Consider the following 23,526-nt stretch of genomic DNA (forward strand, 5'->3'; position numbering starts at 1 on the left):
GTTTCTCCGGTTAGGCCCCGTTTACTTGACGTGCTACTGGTTAACTCAAAGAATCGTTTCGTATCTCACCTATATGGGATATCACATGTTACTTGATAAATTTGCTGAATTTATTACGTGACTTCTACGATTTTCTCGGACTCGCTCAGGGTGAGGTCAAATGTTCACAACTGCAAAGACCCTCATAATGTTAATTTATTTTATAATATCTCTCTTAGTTACCCTTGTTTTATGTAGCGCCAGAAAATGGGAGTTATATCCTGAAACCCAGGTCGTGTGTGCGATTTTATTCAAATAAACGCTGTGTCAAATGCAAGTGGAGCGGATTTATAGTGCGGCCAAGCCTTGTTGTCCAGCTTCCTCGTCTTGGGCTATCAAGTCTGTATGTATTAATAGGCAGCAATGTAGGTGCCAGAGCTGTTATACACTTCCTGAGGTCGGTGTTTTATCATAATGTGGGAAACGGTATGATTTGGACAATTTATTGGCCTCAACTCACAGTCAGCGATGTTCGGCAAGATTTCTCTTTGTGCTTAGAATCAATCAAGAGAGCTGGCTGAAATCGCTGTGACTTACGTGTAGGTGATCGTATTAGGCTTCAGTCGCCTCCAAACATCTACGAATACCATTTCCGGTTCTGGTGGGTGAAACTTAGATACCGCACAATATTGAAATTTCCGCCCAGAAATACCGGTGTGCGCAAAAATGTGGATAGCTGCGCTGTATGGCCGTGGAAGAAGTCGCTCTTTTCCGCTCCGCGATTCGTTCCTGAGGGAGCATAAAGGCTCCTAAACTGCAAGTCGTGTAACCGAGAATCAATGCAGGAAGGCAGTACGGCCTGCGGGGTTCATACTATGCTTAGCCTGAACACCGTCGTAACGCCTTCGTCAAGTCCACTGCCGAGACTGCCAGTTTGCTGCATACAAACATAACTTAATATCTTGGTATCACATGCTGTCTGGTTCAGATTTAAGGTAGCGAATGTGCAGTTTTGCATACGAATGTTCAATTGATCCTGGGTGTCTTTAACCCACGCAATGTTTTTGCCCGAGACTGGAGACTGGCCGACCTCCACTGGTCCTGTGCTCTGCTGCTCATAGACGTTCTCTCGCGACATTTTCGTCGCAGAGGAGGGACGCTGTGACGTAATCCTTCTCATCTGTGTCCATTTTGTTACAATTTCACCTATTATTGCGTGTACAGCTTTTCTGGTGGCAGTCTGTGATACCCCCATCCTGCTGTGCACGTTTAGGCCGATTTTGCTGTGATACTCGGGATGAGCAATTCAATTCGAGGACACCAAAGTATGATCGCGGGCAATTTGTGGATTAGAGGGTCGCATTTGTGAGAAAATCTGATTTGACCTCTCGGTTGTCGCTGTATTGCTACCACAGGGTTCATTTCCGAAGAGGTCGATGTTTCGGAGCAAATACAGGGTGTTTATGAATGAATATCGGGGTTTTAACGCTTTGTAATATTTATTACATTAAACTTACAGTTATAAATTATATGTCAAATGAAAGTGCAACTCAAACAGTTGTAATTTTTTTTCATAATGTGGGGCCACGGTCATAATATATTTCTTTAAAGTCAGTACCGCCATTAGACTGTTTTTTATTTGCATTGTTACTTTTTCACGATCATGATTTCGGCTTTAAAGTGCCATTATCAAGTGTTTTAATGTTATACAGTGACTAAAATGGCATACTGTCATATTTAAAATACACTATTAGACACATTGTCTGAGGGCCAATATTTCTGGTAAAAGCCTACTGCTTTGTTTTATCACTGAGTATACCATCTTGAGTCACTCAGTGATAAAACAAAGAGTAGGCTTTTACCAGAGATATTGACCCTTACACAATAGTGTATTTTAAATATGACAGTATGCCATATTAAGCACCGTATAACATTACAACACTTGATAATGACACTTTAAAGCCGAAATCATGATCTTGAAAAAGTAACAATGCAAGTAAAAAGCAGTCTAATGGCGGTACTGACTTTAAAGAAATTTAAAAAATGTCTAACAGTTGTGTTTGGCACCAGTGGGCATGCGTGGCGCGCAATGTTTCCGCCGCAATCCGGTAGACTTGGTTGAACTTCACTGTACCCAAACGATGGATAGGCCGCAAGAGGCCCCAATGACAGTGCTTGCTTTGCATGGCCTCCACGTTCACCCGCCCTAACGCAATGCGATATTTTCCTTTGGGGCTGCATCAATGATATTGTGTACGTGCCTCCGCTACCAGCAGACCTCCCTGAATTAAGAAACCGTATTGAAGCAGCTGTTGCTACCATCACTGAAGACACACTTATCAACGTTTGGGAAGAACTCGGCTATAGACTTGATGTGTGCCGTGTGACAAATGGTGCACATATTGAAATTTTATAAGGTTCTTGGTAAAACTGTTTGTGTTGCTCTTTCATTTAACATTTTATTTAGAACTGTAAGTTTAATATAATAAATATTATAAAGTATTACAACCCCGGTATTCGCCGGCCGGAGTGGCCGAGCGGTTCTAGGCGCTACAGTCCACGGTCGCAGGTTCCAATCCTGCCTCGGGCATGGATGTGTGTGATGTCCTTAGGTTAGTTAGGTTTAAGTAGTTCTACGTTCTAGGGGACTGATGACCTCAGAAGTTAAGTCCCATAGTGCTCAGAGCCATTTGAACCATTTTTCGAACCCCGATATTCATTTATAAACACCCTGTACATTGGCTCTCTCTTACTTCTCCTGGGGTATGCTTGGATCTGGAGGAGAAGTGGAGACGGCCGTCTTGTTAGCTGAAGCTGAATCGGCCGTTGCAGTGGCAGGGTATTGTGTGGACGTGCCTGTTAACTTGGCGGTAGGTTCGAATCCTAATGTCGTGGGTCCGTCCTGCAGATATGAGTCAGCCTTCTCTGGTGCTACAGGACTGAGTAGCAGAAGTGTTCCTGCCAAGATTGATTCCGTTAATTCTCGCGAGAGCTGAGCCTTTGCCAGGCTGCTACGATTGTCAGGCCCTGAACGCACATTTTAGAGGTTGGCCCCGGTATGTAATGAGAGCTTTGCAACCATCTGCGATCAACTAAGACGGAACATACTTCTTCACAGCGCGCACTGCATTATATGCACTGTATTTGCCCAAATATCCTGGAAGGCGCTGCCGCCTGTTTTGTAGCCACATTGGATGTCTAAAATGGCAAGTTGTGCACATTTACGGTGCGCAGTTCCATGCCGGTTAATGTTGCAGAAACTTTGCAAGTCTCTCCCGTGAAAGCAGCCGAACACTCGTACTCATACGTCATTGTTAGTTACTTTCACGTGAATCGCGTTCGCAAAAACGTGTTCAGAAATACCGAATGTTTCGACAGGCCAGTTGCCAACGGTACCAATACGAGGCCGCTCTTCGCAACACGGGAGTCCGAATCTGACCGTGGATATCATGGCGTCTGTGTGGATGTGGTTCGCGTTACTCACCGGCTACAGAAGGGAGACCTCCGGCCGCGAGTCCCGCTAACGCCGGCTTGGTTCACACCTACTCGGCCCGAGAACGTCAGTCGATCGACTCCGGCGGTGGCCGAAAGTTGATAAAATTGACACGCGACTTGCATAGAACCTAACACCTCAAGTGTACCGATCTGACATCACACTAGCCATCTCAGTACTCAAGAGAGTCGTTGTTATTTCAGTGGTCGGTATCTAAAACGATGTCTTCCCCTTCCGACGATGATCTCTCATGTATAAAGGCCCAGTGGGGTGTATGTCTTTATCGTGAGAGGGCTGGCAACATAAACTACATCAGTATTCAATGTGTTCTCCACACCCTGTTCCCTAGCCGCATCCTACCCCTAGTAAGAAAATTAACGGATTAACTATTGCCGGCCGGAGTGGCCGAACGGTTCTAGGCGCTTCAGTCTGGAACCGCGCGACCGCTACGGCCGCAGGTTCGAATCCTGCCTCGGGCATGGATGTGTGTGATGTCCTTAGGTTAGTTAGGTTAGGTAAGATAGGTTTAAGTAGTTTTAAGTTCTAGAGAACTGATGACGTCAGATGTTAAGTCCCATAGTGCTCAGAATCATTTGATTAACGATTGAAGTCACTGCTCGTTTATTTAGACGAATCGTGGGCTCGTACATATTACAGAGTGAATAAACTCTGGCAGAATGGTAGTACCCGAGGAGTATTGTCAGATTAACGTGCCTTTCTAAGTTTAATTCTCGTGCTATGTCGTGCAAGAATAATATACAGAAGGTAGGAAAAGGAAATTGCAAGAGCTCTTAGATGACTATCAATTTGGCTTTAGGAAAGGTAAGAGACCAAGAGGGGCAGTGGGATACGTATTCGTAGCTGAGGGGTTTTTGTTCGGTGGGACGACGGGCATGGGGTGTACTCAGCCTCATGAGGCCGACTGTGGAGCTACACGACAACGGCCGGGAGATTGGTGTGCTGATCTCTTGCCCCTCCATACCGCATCCGATGATGCCAGTGGCAGAGGATGACACGGCGGTCGATAGAGCCCGATTGAACCGTCTAGAGCCAGAAAGCGGAACTCTGCCTTTCCCTGTTATTTAAAAATGGAAAAAAAGGCATAAAAAAATTCTAGACCCACGAGTCGGATTTGTAGGCCTAGAAAAAGTGTGAGACAATGTAAGTGTAATAGGCTCGAAGTTTAGAGGAAAACAGGATAGAGAGAAAGACGGATGATATACAGTACGTACAAGGTACATTGATTATTAAAGCTTACATGCTAACATCAGATGCAAACGATTAGGAAGCAGGAAAAATATATGAGAATTGTGCGAAGAAAACGGGAAAGGACAAGTAAGAATCGTAGCAATGAGAGACTGGAATTGTACAGGGAGGTATGGAAGAAGAAACAACTTGGTAAGATACTATGGCTGAGAAAGACCAATGGAGGGGGGGAGGGGGAAACTGAGAGCCTACTATGAACGTTTGATCTCTGGATTGCAAATAGTTGGTTCAAACACTATAAACGAAGGTTATATACATAAAAAGCTCCAGGTGTTATTGCTAGATATTGAAAAGACTTTGTTAATATCGACCAGAGATACAAAATCAGAATTAAGATCGCAGAAAATCTTTCCAGGGACAGACATCGATACAGACAATAATTTAATCGTAGCAGATATTAGGACAAAATTAAAGCATTTTAAGTAAACAGCAGATAGATAAGTGGGATATTGGGAAACTGAATTACGAGAACTTTAGGAAAGATGATGGTCACTATATCGGAAATCACTTGGAACATGTAAGGAGAAGTTGAGAAGTCACTGAAGAGTGGAATACCATCAAAAATACAATGTTGCAAAGATTAGAGACAGAAATTGGAGAGGTGGAAAGAACAAGAAATAAGAAAGAGCGGGTAACAGGAAGCATATAGGATAAAATGGATGAGTGTAGGAAATGGAAACTTCGAAAGAAGGCTGAATACAATGCAGAAAACGGAACAATGAACTAAGAAAGTTAACTGATCAAACTAGATAAGACTGGATAAGGAAACAATGTGAGGAAGTAGAATGGGAAAAGAAAGGTAAATAGAATAAATGTACAGAATAGTGAAATCCGTAATCGAAAGGGAAGTAAGGAAAACACGTGAACAAGGAATGTCAAACATTTGTGGAAGCAGTAACTACACAAGAGGAGAAGAATATGTGAATGAGTTATGTGAAAGAGTTATACGGCGGACAGGTGAATAACAACAAACTTCTTCCCTAAGGTGAAGGGCATTAGAATGAAGAATGAAGAAGGCTGAAGACGTAAGATACTGAAATTGGAATTAGGTAAAGCAATTCAGGGTCTCCAGTACAGTAAAGCATATGGCACTGAAGGTGTTATCTCCAAATTCTATAGCCAGATTGACTGAGATAGCGAACAGAATTGATAACACAGAAATTTGCCCTCAAGATCAAGTTAATACCATTATAGTACGTTTGCCTAAAACGTGCAACAAAAAAGAATGCGAAGACTATAGGACAATTGGCTTCATCAGTCATGTTACAAAGGCTGTAACGAGTCATACTAGGGAGTAATGGAAAGAAAATTGAAGAAAATACTGTGGAAGACCAGTTCGGGTTCAGAAAGCGTAAAGCTACAAGAGTCTGTAGGCTGTCTGTGGATGATTGGTGAAAGAATGATAGAACTGAGCAAGAAAGTGTTTACTTGTTTGTCAGCTGGAAGAATGCTTTCGATAGAGTGAACCGGCGTATACACCTGAGAATTTTAAAGGTCTTGGCATAGACTGGAAAGACAGAAGGTCAATAAAGGAGATGTACACAAAGGAATATGTGGCAGAGTAGGGACCGATGAGACGGAAAAGGTGAACATTGGAAGAGGTGTAAAGCAAGAGTGCTCGGTATCACTGAAGATGTTCAACACATTTGGAGAACAACTGACAGGCCAGGCCACAGGGAACGCGAGGGCATTGTAACTGACAAAGAAAGAAGAAAGACTATAAAAAACGCGAATGAACAAGGATTGCTGTCGGAACTAGAAGAGAAAATGCAAGAGATGTTGAAGAGTATCTTAAGGATGGAAGAGGGGTATGGAATGAAGACGAATATAGGAAAGAAAAGTGATGAGAATAAGCAAGAAGGAAGTCCATCTACCATATCCTTATCGAAAAAAAGATAGAAGTAAAATTCCTTCTGCACATGGACTCTCATTGAGTGGAGTCGAATTGTCTTGCGTGATGCGTCCCGCTTCGAACGCAGCTCCGATGACGTGTCTGGAGACATCCCAGAACACCAACCTGCCATCCGCCATTCGGCCTGACAACAAGGAATGATGGCCTGGGATGCCACTTCATTTCACATCAGGACCTCTTTGGTTGCCATCCGCGGAACCCTTACAGCACAGCGGTACGTCGACGATATTATACGCCTCGTTTTGTTACCCTTCATGGCAAGGCATCCTGGGCTTACATTTCAACAAGATAATGCCCACCCGCATACAGCGAGAGTTTCTATTGCTTGCCACACCCTTCCTTGGCCAGGAACTCTTCCCAAGTGAGAACATATTATGTCCGGGACCCTCCAACCATCACGAGATTTTGACGATCTAGCGTACCAGTTGGGCAGCAAATGGAACCATAATCCTCAAGGGGACATCCAAGAACTCTAACATTCAATGCCAAGCTGAATAACTGCTTACATAAGAGTGATAGGTGGACCAATGCGTTGTGGACTTGTACAATTTGTGAAGCTCTTTCTCCTGAATAAATTATCCAGTTTTTCTGAAATTGCAATCTGTTTGTGTGTATGTGTACATCACATATACCGATTTCCATTCCATTCGGATAATTTCTTCTTGTTGCGTGTTTCTTTTATCTGAGAGTGGATATTAAGACGGAATGTAATTAAAGTGTTAGGAATTATTGGTTCAAATGGCTCTGAGCACTATGGGACTTAACTTCTGAAGTCATCAGTCCCCTAGGACTCAGAACTACTTAAACCTAACTAACCTAAGGACATCACACACATCCATGGCCGAGGCAGGATTCGAACCTGCGACCGTAGCGGTCGCGCGGTTCCAGACTGCAGCGCCTAGAACCGCTCGGCCACCACGGCCGACTAGGAATTATTCTCTGAAAGCTTTTGTCTGGAGTGTAGTCTGGTACAGATGTGAAAGATGGGTGATGAACACTTCAGACAAGACAAGACAGAAACTTTTAAATTTTATTGTTACAGAAGAATTCTGAAGATTCGGTATTTAGAAAGGATAAATAACGAAGCTGTACTGAATCGAGTGGACAATAAAAGTGACTAAAAGATGGCACTGGTCGGTTGGGGGCATCCTGAGACATGAAGGAATATTTAACCCGTTAATGGAGGAAAATACTGTGGCGGAGTTGGTGGTGGAGGGAGGGGAGGTGAGGGGGGGGGGGCGTAGGAGAGGGCACACACATTCTTGAGGCTCGGCTGTGGTAAACAACTTCGAATGGATACAGGTTGGAGTAGGTATGCTGAAATGCTGAAATGAAGAGACTGTTGAGGGATTGACTAGAATGGAGGACTGCATCAGACTACAACAACTGTCTTATTCGAAGTTATTTATGAATTTCCTCTGACTACCCACAGTACAGATATTGTGTAACATCTTTCAGGATTCAGTAGAGCATGTCACCAGGCAGATATACAATAAAATCGTGGTGAAGGAGAACATGCCAGAACACCCGACACAAGCGTTCGACCGGCTGTGCAGCACAGACAAGCACGCGTTCCTGTCTCACCTGTTGGAGTTTAGGCTGCACGAGGATTCCCTGAAATGTACCGTGACGACCACCCAGGAGTACGTTAGCACACAGCTGGCAATTGCTTTCAAAAAGAGAAGTCCTTACCGCGAAATCATCAACTACCAGTAAGTATCATACCACATTCATAATTAAAATTCATTTTTAATTTAATTGCTTAATGAAGTCTCATGTCTCTTTCTATCATAAATTTTCTTTCAACTCAAGAAAAAGTTTCTAAAGTTCAAAAACGTTTTTTTTATTAAGAACAGACAAATGAATTATTATATTTTATTTTTGAGTTCTTATTTGCATTTACTCCTGCATCTCCACACTGTAAAGGTAGAGATAAAGTTTCAGTTATCACGCCGATAAAAATCACGTTGCGACCAAGGAAAATGGTGATGGCGTCCCTTGTACAAAGACCCAACGACACTGTACGCCTCTACTGGCAACAAGAGGAGCCCTGTGACCAACCTAACAGGTACAGACAGTGAAGGCAATGCCTGCGGACAACACGATGGAAGACCTGGAATAGCTGGTCTTCCACGAAAACGGCGGGCGGTCTGTGACCCTCCTCACAGAAATTCAAATTAACTGCTACCTCCGTTATCCAGGAATGCGCTATACTGTAGAACTTCTGTATTGATTAAACCAGCCATCAGACAGTTATAATCTCTTGACGTGCCGGGAGTCCTGTGGTGAGGCAAGCCTACAGAGGTACCTACATCTACATCTACATCTACATGACTATTCTGCAATTCACATTTAAGTGCTTGGCAGAGGGTTCATCGAACCACAATCATACTATCTCTCTACCATTCCACTCCCGAACAGCGCACGGGAAAAACGAACACCTAAACCTTTCTGTTCGAGCTCTGATTTATCTTATTTTATTTTGATGATCATTCCTACCTATTTAGGCTGGGCTCAACAAAATATTTTCGCATTCGGAAGAGAAAGTTGGTGACTGAAATTTCGTAAATAGATCTCGCCGCGACGAAAAACGTCTTTGCTGTAATGACTTCCATCCCAATTCGCGTATCATATCTGCCACTCTCTCTCCCCTACTACGTGATAATACAAATGAGCTGCCCTTTTTTGCACCCTTTCGATGTCCTCCGTCAATCCCGCCTGGTAAGGATCCCACACCGCGCAGCAATATTCTAACAGAGGACGAACGAGTGTAGCGTAAGCTGTCTCTTTAGTGGACTTGTTGCATCTTCTAAGTGTCCTGCCACTGAAACGCAACCTTTGGCTCGCCTTTCCCACAATATTATCTATGTGGTCTTTCCAACTGAAGTTGTTCGTAATTTTTACACCCAGGTACTTAATTGAATTGACAGCCTTGAGAATTGTTCTATTTATCGAGTAATCGAATTCCAACGGATTTCTTTTGGAACTTGTGTGGATCACCTCACACTTTTCGTTATTTAGCGTCAACTGCCACCTGTTACACCATACAGCAATCTTTTCTAAATCGCTTTGCAACTGATACTGGTCTTCGGATGACCTTACTAGACGGTAAATTACAGCATCATCTGCGAACAACCTAAGAGTACTGCTCAGATTGTCACCCAGGTCATTTATATAGATCAGGAACAGCAGAGGTCCCAGGACGCTTCCCTGGGGAACACCTGATATCACTTCAGTTTTACTCGATGATTCGCCGTCTATTACTACGAACTGCGACCTTCCTGACAGGAAATCACGAATCCAGTCGCACAACTGAGACGATATCCCATAGGCCCGCAGCTTGATTAGAAGTCGCTTGTGAGGAACGGTGTCAAAAGCTTTCCGGAAATCCGGAAATACGGAATCAACCTGAGATCCCCTGTCGATAGCGGCCATTATTTCGTGCGAATAAAGAGCTAGCTGCGTTGCACAAGACAATTGCTGGGGAAAATTAGTTTGATATTATTTAATTGTCATTTAATTAAATTGGCTTTTAATCTATTGGGCCTATTCGCCTGTGATCTTTATCAATAGACTCGTAATTTGAGGACAAGTATTAATCAGATTTTATTTGGGAACTCTCCTTGTCAGAAGGCTAGACCAGTTTCGGCCATTTTCCGCATGTTTGGTGGCTAGGTAGCACAGTATATCACATCTACAACATTTTTCTCATTGATGAATGACTTGACAGAGTCCTTAATCATATCGCACCTTTCGGACTGTTGAGGAAATCTTCTACCACGAAAATAATCTCGTTTTCATTCAGGAAATTCCTGCTGCTCTATGATTTCTCCGTATGAAGAGCGTGGAAGAAGTCACTAGTTGGGATATCAGAAAAATACGAGGCTGAGGCAAAATCTGGCAGACCAAAGCAGCTGCACACGTGATGGTGTTCTGTGCAGTGTGAGCTGGGACCTTGTCATGGGCCCAAAACACCCGACCGTACGGCTTCCAGTGACGGCTCGTCCTAACAGTATTTCGCTTGTATTCTCCGGTGACGTTTTTTGCCTTAAAAGTATCGTCTGTCGGCACCACACTATGGCAGTCCAAAAAAACACACTCGCTCACTATGCCTCATAATGACTGGATCTTCACCTTTTCCTGTGGTGACGAATTCACATGCTTCCACAGACTGATTAGCTCCTTTTCCTCGAGGTCTTTCACGTGGTCATAGTGATATACCCACCACTCTCCTCGGTAATGACTAGGAGGCCAAAGACGCCATCTTGGACTGGCCTGACACACCTGAAACGTTTCTGACAGTGACTCGGGTCGATGCGGTTTTTCAGTCTGTGTGAGAAGTCACGGTACGCAGCGGTCGGCGATCTTCGTCATGTAGAAAATTTCATGCAAGATGTTGAAAACTTGTTTGTGACTGATTTTCTATTTTTCTATTATCAGCTTGATTGTAACACAGCAACCTTCTACCTTCTTGTGGTGTGCGTACTGTAAGACCTTCGGTACACACACCATCAGATTATTTGAGCACTATGGGACTTAACATCTATGGTCATCAGTCCCCTAGAACTTAGAACTACTTAAACCTAACTAACCTAAGGACATCACACAACACCCAGTCATCACGAGGCAGAGAAAATCCCTGACCCCGCCGGGAATCGAACCCGGGAACCGGGGCGTGGGAAGCGAGAACGCTACCGCACGACCACGAGCTGCGGACTGTCAGCAATATGTCTCGTGGTCTTATCGTGGCGTGTTTTTCTTCTACCGTTAGGTCAGACGATAGAAATGCCACTTGCACGCTTAGAGTAGCAGATTGACGGTGACCAACTTTAAACAGAACTTGATTCATTTTCACACACACTTATTAAAATAATAAAAAGCATAGACATTACGTAACTTGATTCTGGATGCTGTTTACAATTGACAATCTGAAGTTCCTTTGGTCTTGGTACGTTAATCTTATTCTCACATATCTCTGATACTTGACAAAGTGTCTACACATTTATCTTCATGGCTATGTAAAGGAATATGATAATCTTATTAGGTGCAGACTGAAACTTGACTATAGACTGGTACAGACAAATGCAGACTGGTACAGACTAATGCAGACAAATGCAGACTGACTAATCGGAGGTCTGTACACTCATTATAATATCTTGCATGTTCAGGTATGACTGTGCGAGTGTGATCCGCGAGGAGAAAAGGTTCTACGTTAGCAGCAATCTCATTGGCTGCGTTACATGTTAATACGCGGATCGGCGGAAGCAGAATTTGGTCCGTCTCTAAGGCAGCGCCATCTCGTAGTGCAGAGACGTACGAGCGCTGCGCCTGCGCTGTTGTGCTTAGCGGGGCGCGCTCTAGTGGGAAAGTTGTGTACGTGCTGACTACGCGGAACTATGTACACAACACTTCTCTTGCTATTCCTGCTTCTACATAGATAATCTGCCACTTCGTTTTCGTCAGTCAGATGTGTTTAACGACACTGCAAGCGTCTTCGCTACCTAACCGCTGTGTCATATGATAGCACATTGTCACTACACAGTCGCACTGGTTCAGAATGGATTGCCCCTTTTGTTCTTCAAGTGAGCTTTATCGACGGGCTGGGTAATTTTGTTTTGGCTCCCATAACAACGAGCTACGGTACATTTTCGCGGACTTTCTATTGTGTACCAGGACTGCAGAAGAAAAACATGTACACTGTATAACAAGTGTAAGTGCAGACGCTTTCATGTGCGGTACCTTAATATGTGCACACATTAGTGTGTTGGTTGTTTTTTCTATGCATGTAACAATCTTCAGATGAATATATCACATAATTTACTATCTGATGTTTCCTGCACTGTTGTAACTGACCACTAAGTGAACTACACCCGCCCGTATAGAATAACTTTTTTGCGTCCACATATTTGTACTTCAACAACTCACCTATTGGCCAGGGGAAAATAACCGTTAATGGGTTTCTCCTGCCACATGTACTTGGAGGTACTAACCAACCTAAAAACGTACGACTTGTAATAGGTATGATTATTAGTCTCTAAATGACGTAAGTCGTTACGTAGCCGCGCGGGGTAGCCGTGCGGTCTGAGGCGTCTTGCACGGTTCGAGCGTCTTTCCCCGTCGGAGGTTCGAGTCCTCCCTCGGGCATGGGTGTGTGTGTTGTCCTTAGCGTAAATTAGTTTAAGTAGTGCGTAAGCCTAGGGACCGATGTCCTCAGCAGTTTGGTCCCCTAGTCCTTACCACAAATTTCCAAGTTTTTTTTCCTTACGTTGTGATAATTAGTAACCCGTCCTCAGACATCGACAGAAATATCTGCTCTTATATCCGTTACATCCTTTATACGCTGCGCAACACAAAGGATCACTTTCTCGAAACACCGTAATTATCCCTCTTTGCGACGCTTAACTTTGAAACTTGTCTCAAAGGTGCCTACAACCTTCCTCTGTAATGGTTCAAAAGCCTGGCACCCTCTGACGTCACCCTCGGCTCGGCGACGTTTCAAGTAGTGAAGTGTTGCCGCAAGTGCAGAAAAGGCCAGAGCTCAGAAGTTCTTGTGAGGTGTAAGGTTGGGTTCACCACTATTCTGCCAAACGCCACGTTGGCGTATTACATAATGAGAAGGTCGTCACACCCCATCTTACCCATAATTCATCGCTTCTTTTGACGTCTCTGCAACGGAAGTCTGTACTGAAATCAGGTGGGTTCCTTATGGTGTAACTTTTCTGCTTGTTAATTTTCTCTCTGTGCTCTGCAAGCTGTTTTAAGACAAAACAGGAGCGTAGCCGACATACTTGGTCTTAGAATTCTTTCTGCAACAGTTATACTATCAAGCAAAGCTCACACTGTTCGTACTCAGAACCTTGTGGCGTAACATGTCGACTACTGAAAACTACTGTCTGAAAAACGTGTAGCGTAGAAATATGAAATACGACACATCCTATGAAAATATAAGGCTCACATCCCTTTCCTTGAATTCCAAAAATAAACTTTAAATCTTAGAATGGGTATCCGAGGAAAAACATTTCAGTCCCACCGCCGCTCAGAATTGACGCGAAAACGGCATAGGGGAGGGTATAACTGGCGTCAGCGAAACCAGCCCTTCACTTGGCACGTTAATTCCCAAAAACTTCACTGTCGGACACGACAGTTCACAGAGCGATGAGCAAAGGACGACAGCCTCGACTACTTTTGACGCTGCTGACTGCTCCTTCCTCTCATCCAGATGACTCAGCCCTACTGTAAAGACGTTGTGAGCCAGCAATCACACTGAACGTGATCGCACGCATTTGGAGTGCAGTGATACGACAATTTTTTTTCTGATGTGCAGGTGAAACCATTAGGGACCGTTCAAAACCACTCGACAAATTGCGCGATCCGAAGAAATGAAGGGTGCTCGTGCTTTTTCTGCCCTCCTGCTTTCCCCCTCCTGTGCCGTGATCACAGAGGGGCTCAACATTGACAAAAGCGTTAATAAAACGGTGAAGAGTCCTACTAGGACACCCGACTTCGGTAATATCCTCGGTGTCACCCATCCCCCTTAGTTGACCAGTTTAAAAATGTACCTAAACAGCAACAACCTGCGACAAAGTCGTAGGCGCTTGCAGAAAGGCAGCAACTTTGACATCGTACTAATTCCAGATGGCCAATTCCAGATGGCCTACTATTGTACAGATGTGTCGATTCGGAGCGGCAGTGTGTCTTAAATATATTCCTCGACCACCAATAAGAAAACCGCGTGATTGCAGCTCTGGGTGCAGCAGTTCCGACCTCTATCAGAGAGACGTCAGAAGAAGCAGTGAAACGAGTATAAGAAGGGGCCTGACGACCTTCCCATCGATTGACACCTCAACGGTGGTGTTGAGAAGAGTTGTGGTAAAATTTGGTGATATTTCCACATCATTAACCAACCTCACATCTCACATGAACCTCTGAGCTCTGACCTTCTTTTTGAATGTGGTGACACCTTGCTGTATGAAGCATCGCGGAGCCCAGGGGTGACGTCGCAGCCCGCCCGGCTTTTGCATCATTACAGAGGAATGGTGTAGTAATCTTCGAGTCAGATTTGAAACCTATGCTTCGTAATGGGAGATAAACGCGGCATTTCGTAAACGTGATCCTCTAATTGCGTTGCGCAATATAGATATTACGTGACTTTACATATTCGGTGTGATAATTAAAACTTTATCTATACTCCTCATACAAATGTAAAATTTCTTTTTTACCTCTGCCCTTTTCATGTATGTGCTATTATTAATAATATTAACATTAATATGATAGTAATATTGTCAATAATTTTAATATAGTGTTCACAAACTGGAGCAAACTTCTCAGAATTTCGGAAACAAAAACACTCAGAATTACGAAGAATAGTTGAAAATGCCTGAAGTTCAGACAGAGACACTTGTCTGCAAAGCGTTAAAAACACATACCGCTCGTCCACGAGATCCCTCACAAATCAGTTGTTAGAGATGCCCGGGCTTACGCTGTATTACATGACTTACGACTCTCATTCCATAACATTTTTCACTACTGCCTAGTGGACAGAATACTAGCTTACGGAACTTCTTATCAGATTTCTTACTGGCCTGAAAACGTTTAAGTATAAACTATAGTGAAACCTTCAGTCTGCAGAGGACTGAGCTGTGATTTAAAGCCGGCCGAAGTGGCCGTGCGGTTAAAGGTGCTGCAGTCTGGAACCGCAAGACCGCTACGGTCGCAGGTTCGAATCCTGCCTCGGGCATGGATGTTTGTGATGTCCTTAGGTTAGTTAGGTTTAACTAGTTCTAAGTTCTAGGGGACTAATGACCTCAGCAGTTGAGTCCCATAGTGCTCAGAGCCATTGTGATTTAAACTTCACGGAAGCTTAAAACCGTATGTTTATCGGTCGCGAACAGGAAACATTGAGTGTCGCTGGCAATGATCTTACTGACTAATCTTTGCAAGTCGGTAACAACATTCCTCGTGAAATTCAAGCGTTCCTGGCTCTAGTCTTTCTTTGGCGTACAGTTTAATCTGCAATTACATTTGAAATCTGGTACTACTCAGTAAGTCGATCTTAACGAGTAGACGGTGTAGTGGTGGTGGTGGTTAGTGTTTAACGTCCCGTCGACAACGAGGTCATTAGAGACGGAGCGCAAGCTCGGGTTAGTGAAGGATTGGGAAGGAAATCGGCCGTGCACTTTCAAAGGAACCATCCCGGAATTTGCCTGAAACGATTTAGGGAAATCACGGAAAACCTAAATCAGGATGGCCGGAGACGGGATTGAACCGTCGTCCTCCCGAATGCGAGTCCAGTGTGCTAACCACTGCGCCACCTCGCTCGGTGGACGGTGTAGTGGTTCGAACACTGCACGTATCAAATACCCATCAGGCCATCCAGATTTCGGTTTGTCCGTGATTTTTCTAAATCGCTACACGAAAATATCGGGCTGGTTACTTGGCAAAGATCACGGCCGATTTCGTTTGCCGTCCTTCCAATATTCGAACTCTTGCTCCATCTATAATGACCGCGTTCTCGACAGACCGTTAAACTCTAACCGTCCTTCCTAGCGTTGTATGTTTCCCTGTAAAGTGTTATAGACCTTCTAACTATTAATTAAATACAACGTGATTCAGTTGAGCTGCTCACCTCAAATATTTGCTCAACCGTTAAAGAAATTTTCACCTACACGAACTGTAAAAAAGCTTCAACTAAACTATGATAATTGGATGGTTAAAGAGACTAAGCAACTAAGGTCAACAGTCTCTCATTCACCATCCCCCCCTCCCCCCTCCTGTAAGGCGGAATCTGTGTGTCACACTATCACATCTGCCTGCATCTAACTTTTGTCCTCCAAGAGCCAATACTGACAAGTACGGCGGCACCTCAGACAGCATGTATACCGATCTTATATACAAACTGGAATGATATGAGATCCCAGAAAACTAGGTGTACTAACAGAGGGATTAGTTGACTGCTGGCCTGCAAGTACTGATTGTAAAAAGTCGGACCATTCGGAACACTTCTCTTCGATTGTTCTATGTTTCAGATTGCTGTCACCCTCAGCGACTTCAAAGTTGTAACACTGTAATTTCCTGACGAGATGTTGTGTTGTCTGTGTTAGCAAATGATTAATTGGTTAATAACAGTATCTTACTTATGTTTCAGCGCATTAAGCATTATAAGACACCATCACAGATATTTACTAAATGTTCTGAATGCCATTTTTCTTCTACAAATTGTGTTGTATTACAACAGCCGTAAGTTACTATTATGTTCCTTGCTACAAGTACCGGTGGTTACAATCAAACGTTCCCTATTTAACACGTTGTAACACATAAACTAATTACCGCAGGAGTACCAAAATTGGTAGCATTAATGTCAAGGGCATAGGGAAGAGAAATAATGCAGAATAAATTCAATTGAAACACACTTAATGTGCTGCTACGATACATCATACAATTATATTCCTGTGCCACCACTGCTACAATAGCCGCTCAATACGGGCCCATCAGGGTCCAGAAGAGTCTGAAAGCTCCGGATTGCGTTCTGCACAGCAGAACGAAGCATGTTCGTAGGTACGCTGGCTACGTTCTTGATATTCTGCACCTGAGATCAGCACATGTGTGAATGAAATGATAATTAAATGGACACCCTAGCTGCAAACAGGCGTTGATGTACTTCATTGGGGACATGTTGAAAATGTGTGCCCCGACCGGGACTCGAAACCGGGGTCTCCTGCTTACATGGCAGACGCTCTATCCATCTGAGCCACCGTGGGCACAGAGGATAGTGCGTCTGCAGGGACTTATCCCTTGGACGCTCCCCGTGAGATCCACATTCCCAACATGTCCACACCACTACATTCGTAGTACACCTAATAGATGTTTGTCCATCATACTCATTACTCGTGGCAGATTAATCTACCAAGTGCCGTACGAGCTCGGGCATAGCGTGTGCGTTCGCACAAGAAGGTCAATGGCCGGGAAGCCATATTTAACTATATATGACGGTAGTATCTGTTCCCGAAAGAACAGTTACCGTGGATGACCATGCAGCTTTGCTAGAAATGAAATGATAATTAAATGGACACCCTAGCTGCAAACAGGCGTTGATGTACTTTATTGGGGACATGTTGAAAATGTGTGCCCCGACCGGGACTCGAACCCGGGATCTCCTGCTTACATGGCAGACGCTCTATCCATCTGAGCCACCGTGGGCACAGAGGATAGTGCGTCTGCAGGGACTTCTCCCTTGGACGCTCCCCGTGAGACCCACATTCCCAACATGTCCACACCACTACATTCTTAGTACGCCCAATAGATGTTTGCCCGTCATACTCATTACTCGTGGCAGATTAATCTACCAAGTCCCGTACGAGTTCGGGCATAGCGTGTGCGTTCGCACAAGAAGGTCATGTAAGGAGGAGATCCCGGGTTCGAGTCCCGGTCGGGGCACACATTTTCAACATGTCCCCAATGAAGTACATCAACGCCAGTTTGCAGCTAGGGTGTCCATTTAATTATCATTTCATTTCTAGCAAAGCTGCGTGGTCATCCACGGTAACTGATCTTTCGGTAACAGATACTACCGTCATACATGTGTGAATGTTCCCCTGGTAAACCCTGTCCGTCAGATAATCCCATAACCAGAAATCACTGGAGTGAGATCGTGATCGTGCCGGCCATCTGGAAACGATCGGCTGATAATTCGATCATTTACAAATGTATTTCGTAGAAGCAGATGAACTTCACGAGCGAAGGGCGGCGGGGCCCATCTTGCACGAAAACTGTTGAGTTCAACGCGTCTCTCTCCTGTGGGGCGGGTGTGAGATGCTGGCGAAGCATATCGCAGTAGACCTGGGCAACCACACTGCACGTTTCTTGGTGCTTGAGTGCCACCCTGTTCAAAACAGAATAGGCCAATGATAAACGTAGCTGTAAAGGCACACCATACGGCGAACGTTCACCATGCAGAGGAACTTCATTCAGAGTGACCGGAGGTGAAGATCCCCACATTCAGCAATTCTGTGTGTTCACCTCACCCTCAGAGAAAAATGAGCTTCCTCTGTCCATAGGATGGTCCAGGACCAGCCCTCGTCAATTTCAATCCTTGCGAGAAAGTGGAGATCGAAGTGAACACGTCGTTGTGCGTCCTGTGGTGCAAGGTGCTGTACGATGTGGATCTTGTACGGATACTATTTGAGAATGGTTCGACGCACCTTCCGTACAGTGGACGACGGGGTGTTCAACTGTAGTGACACAGCACCAGCACTGTCCGACGATAGGGAATTGTGCACAGCGTTGCCTGCCATAGCAATAGCGTTTTCATCAGCCACCTGTGGTACGACCGGTCGTCGGCCTCATCCGGGAGCGACGCCCAGTTCTCCAGTTGATTCGAACTTCTTCATCATGCTCCGCACACCAGGGGGAGAAAGAGGACCCTTCCCTAATTCTTTCAGCCAGCGATATTCTCGAAGAGTAGCTGCAGCATTATTGTGTTTTGGGAGTAGAGCTTCACCAATAATGCCCTCCTCCTTTTGTCTGAGCTCATGCCGACACGTCAGGTGTACGAGACTGTGAATCACAATGACTGATCACGGCACCTGGTGGCAATAGTTTGAACTGAACGGTGGCGCTGTGACGATTGTAAATCATGTACCCCATACTCTGGACATTAATGCTGCCAAGTTTGGTAGTGGCACAGTAATTATTTTTCGTATTGTAAGGTTTAAAAAGGGAAAGTTTAATTATAACCACCCGATATGTACCGCTTTTGATGATGACCATCTGTTCAAATGTTCAAATGTGTATGAATTCCTAAGGGACCAAACTGCTAAGGTCATCGGTCCCTAAACTTACACACTGCTTAAACTCACTTGCAAAGAACAACATACACACCCATGGCCGAGAGAGGACTCAAACCTTCGGCGGGAGGGGCCGCGCAATCCGTGACATGGTGCCAAATGGTTCAAATGGCTCTAAGCACTATGGGACTAAAACATCTGAGGTTATCAGTCCCCTACACTTAGAACTACTTAAACCTAACTAACCTAAGGACAACACACACATCCATGCCCGAGGCAGAATTCGAACCTGCGACCGCAGCAGCAGCGCGATTTCGGACTGAAGCGCCTAGAACCGCTCGGACACAGCGGCCGGCGACATGGTGCCTCAAACTGTGTTGCCACACTGCGCGCCTTAATACATTTGAAATTTGTGGTAAGTTCCTATGGGACCAAACTACTGAGGTCATCGGTCTCTAGGCTTACACACTACTTAATCTAACTTAAACTAACTTACGCTAAGGACAACACACACATCCATGCCCGAGGCAGACCATCTGTGTAATGCGCATTGACGAATCCGTGTTGTTTACGGTTGAAATTTTTACTGTAGCTGCTGACGGGTAAGAGACACGCAAGCCCATGACTTGTCGACACTGGAAGACAAGCTAGGAAGCGTTCCCCCTATCACGTCCCCTCACTACGGAACGACAAATTGATTTCCTGCTTCGCCAGTGAGGTCACTGGCCAACTTTTTCCACCTTTTCAGTAATTCCTCTGTATATTGTCCATTCGACGAAGGAGTCAGGTATAGCCAACAGTCGCAAACTATAGTTACGAGGGTAGTCCCAAAAATAAGGTCTTCTATTTTTTTGTAAGTACAGAAATCTGTTTGTGTGGCAGTTGGTCACACTGTTATGAAGAGTGCTTCACGCGCTGTGTGTAAACATGCGCACGCCGCGCTGAGGTGCTCAGTTCTGGCAGCCGTTGAGAATGGAGCTCCCGTTGGATGTTACCGCCAAGTGCGAATTGCGCGCAGTTACTCGGTTTTTGAACGCAAAGGGCACTGCGACGATTGAAATCCATCGCCCAATTGACGGAAGTGTATGGTGAGTCGTGCATGGATGTCAAAAATGTTCTTAAGTGGTGTAGAGAGTTTGCAGCTGGTCGGACCGAAATTCACGACGAACAAAGGAGCGGGAGACCGTCAATTTCTGAGGAGACAGTGTTGAAGGTTGAGCAAAGCATGCGTAAAGATCGGCGGATCACCCTGGATGATCTCTGCACGTTGGTTCCTGAGGTTTCCCGAAGCACCGCTCACAGTATTTTAATGGAAACATTGAACTACCAGAAGGTGTGCGCAAGATGGGTGCCACGCATGCTGACTGAGGACCACATGCAACGAGTTGCCACGGTGACGAGAACATTTGAGAAAGCGATTCAGCTCCGACGACGACGTGAAAGAGAGGTTCATAACTTTCTGAACAGCATGGCGGTGAGCTGGTATGACATGGACACACAATAACTGCCACAGCGTCTACAAAAATGCATCGACAGAAATGGTGATTATCTCAAAAAATAGCTAAGTGTTCAAGCTGTAAACTGATGTAAACCATTGTAGAAATAAACAGGTCTATGTACTTATAAAAAATAGGACCTTACTTTTGGAATTACCATCGTATTTATCCTTTACTGGAATATAAGTTCTCAGAAGCTATTAAAAATAATAACTTGTTAGAAATTAACATGTATATTCGATACCTATAAAGATTAAATGCTTACCATTCGCAACTGTTGGACGTATCTGACTCCCCTGTCGAATAAAATTAATGTCAATTGCTGAGAGTGATCAGCCACGTTTATGACATTAAAATCCTACAATATAGGGAATATAAATTTTAAATTGTCGTGTGCCGGTTTGACAACGATTGGTTTTCGGGGTACGTAGTGACAGAAATCGAGCGTTTACGCGCACCGTTTTCACAACTGCCAGATTTGGCTCTGAGCACTATGGGACTTAACATCTGCGGTCATCACTCCCCTAGAACTTAGAACTACTTAAACCTAACTAATCATCTCACACACATCCATGCCCGAGGCAGGATTCGAACATGTGACCGTAGCGGTCGCGCGGTTCCAGACTAAAGCGCCTAGAACCGCTCGGCCACACCGGCCGGCTTGATGGAGATCGTTTAAACGCATTAATCCACAGTTATCCACGTCAGTGCACACGAATATTGGCAAACGTGATAAAAAGTGATCATTCCACCATCATGGGGCATTTGCATGCAGTGAGGAAGGTTAAAAAAAATCTGGCGTAAGGGTACCGCATGCTCCATGTAAAATCACAAAAATCAGTGGGTGGCCGTATATACATCTCTGCTTGCTCGTCAATAGCTGGCTCTTGAAAATAACCGACCATTCGCATCCTGTATAGTTACTGGTGACGATAAGTGGTGTCTTTATGCTAACTTCAGGAAAACAAATAAATTGTTGAGCCCGAACAAAGCAGCAATACCCCATACAAAGACATGCATGAGTCCACAAAAGATAATATGGAACAGCGGTGGTGTGGTGTATTATGAATTGCTTCCAGGTGGTGAAACCATACTGATTATATTTATTGTCAACATCTGAGAATTCTTGCAGACACAGTCCAAGAAAAACGACCAGGAAGACTGCTTGAAACAACGCTAATGTATAACGCCCGCCTACTTTCCGCTAGACTGACAAAAACGCTTTCTATCGAAAAACCTTCAGGGAACTTCCTTTTCGGTTGAAAATGAGCTCCGAACATGGCTCCACCAGTTCTTCTCCTCAAAATCGCGTAATTTCTACAGCGGAATCGAAAAGTCACCCCAGCTTTGGCAGAATGTTGTAAATAGTGAAGTAGAATTCATTACTCTTGACAAAAGTCTCTGTTATGTGCATCTATTGTGTCTATTATACTCACGGAAAAACGCTACCAGCTTATACACCAACCTAATACACTTCGCACTGTGTAACTAGTGAGTCGATGCCTTCATAGAAAAATGTTTATTGTAGCCTACGGAACCAGGACTGAACCCAGGCGCACACCTCTTCGTCCGAAGCAAATTGATGGCCGCGAATGTCTTTCTTCGGGGCTTCAAACACATTGACAACGCATGGGGTGAGATCGGACCTGCATGAAGGGTGTGTAAAGCCTTCTGCCGCGTACTCGAAATAACCTTGGCAGTTTCTGGGAAGCCCTTATTCATTCTCTATACAGTCTCTATCGCTCCCCATGCGATTTCCATATTTTTGGAGCACTGAAGAAAGACATTCGTGGTCATCGATTTGCTTCGGATGAAGAGGTGCACCCTGGGTGCAATCATGTTTCGCAGGCAACTGCAGATATCACTGATCGTCTCGTCTCACGGTGGGATAAACGCATTTATAGTTATGCCGATTACTTTTGAAAAAACAGTTTATTACAGTTTATCAAACATCTCGTTTTCATTTGACTGCCCCCTTGTACATACAAGAATGAGCTAAAACTTTCTCGGCCTCGCTCAAGGACCGCAGCACTTGGTGTGTAATCTTCTTCATCAGAGGTTCGAACAACTTTCAACAAGCTCGGCCCGAAACTATAAGCTACAGTAGCTGGCTGTTGGCAGCTGCCTAAAAGGATGTGGGGCGTAAATGCTGCGAAATGAAGGAAATCGAATGTCGTGAAGTGATGAATCTTCATAGAAAAGCTGGTTTGACGAAAACTGAAATTCATTCAAGGCAGATGGTGACGCTTTTCTTTCAGTTTCCGCTGTAAAGAAATAGATGATCTACGTTCAAATTGGGTCCGTAGTTGCGATGAAAGGTTTAAAATGATTTGATACCGCCTGCAGCTGTCACTTTCAGAGTTCCGTACCTCAATCGCTAAACACGGAACACTTTGTTGTCCGTCTTTCTGTCTGACTGGTAAGAACCTTGTATCTCACTAACGCGGAGCTATATCTCTCTCCAATTTATTTATTATGTACTAAGGTCAATGGTCACTTACCGGTGTGAAAAATTTAAGCCTCTACGTCAGTGAAGTCACAAGATACAGCCATTTATATCACTCATTCTGATACTCGCAAACTCACTCATCTAACCTG

The 23,526-nt window shown here is 44.5% G+C and overlaps 1 protein-coding gene and 1 non-coding gene across 2 annotated transcripts in view; one reads left to right on the plus strand and one right to left on the minus strand.

The window, feature by feature from the left end:
* Nucleotides 1-23,526, plus strand: part of LOC126235408 (glutamate receptor ionotropic, kainate glr-3-like) — a 161,047-nt gene that overhangs the window by 112,669 nt on the left and 24,852 nt on the right. Inside the window, exon 8 of the mRNA XM_049944130.1 lies at nt 8,109-8,362. Within this exon, the coding sequence (XP_049800087.1) occupies nt 8,109-8,362 (254 nt within the window). The remainder of the gene's footprint in view (nt 1-8,108; nt 8,363-23,526) is intronic.
* On the minus strand, nt 17,773-17,847 carry Trnat-ugu (transfer RNA threonine (anticodon UGU)). Its single transcript has one exon. It is a non-coding gene; the product is annotated as a tRNA-Thr (tRNA).

The sequence above is a fragment of the Schistocerca nitens genome, chromosome 2, assembly GCF_023898315.1.
Source record: "Schistocerca nitens isolate TAMUIC-IGC-003100 chromosome 2, iqSchNite1.1, whole genome shotgun sequence".
NCBI lineage: Eukaryota > Metazoa > Arthropoda > Insecta > Orthoptera > Acrididae > Schistocerca > Schistocerca nitens.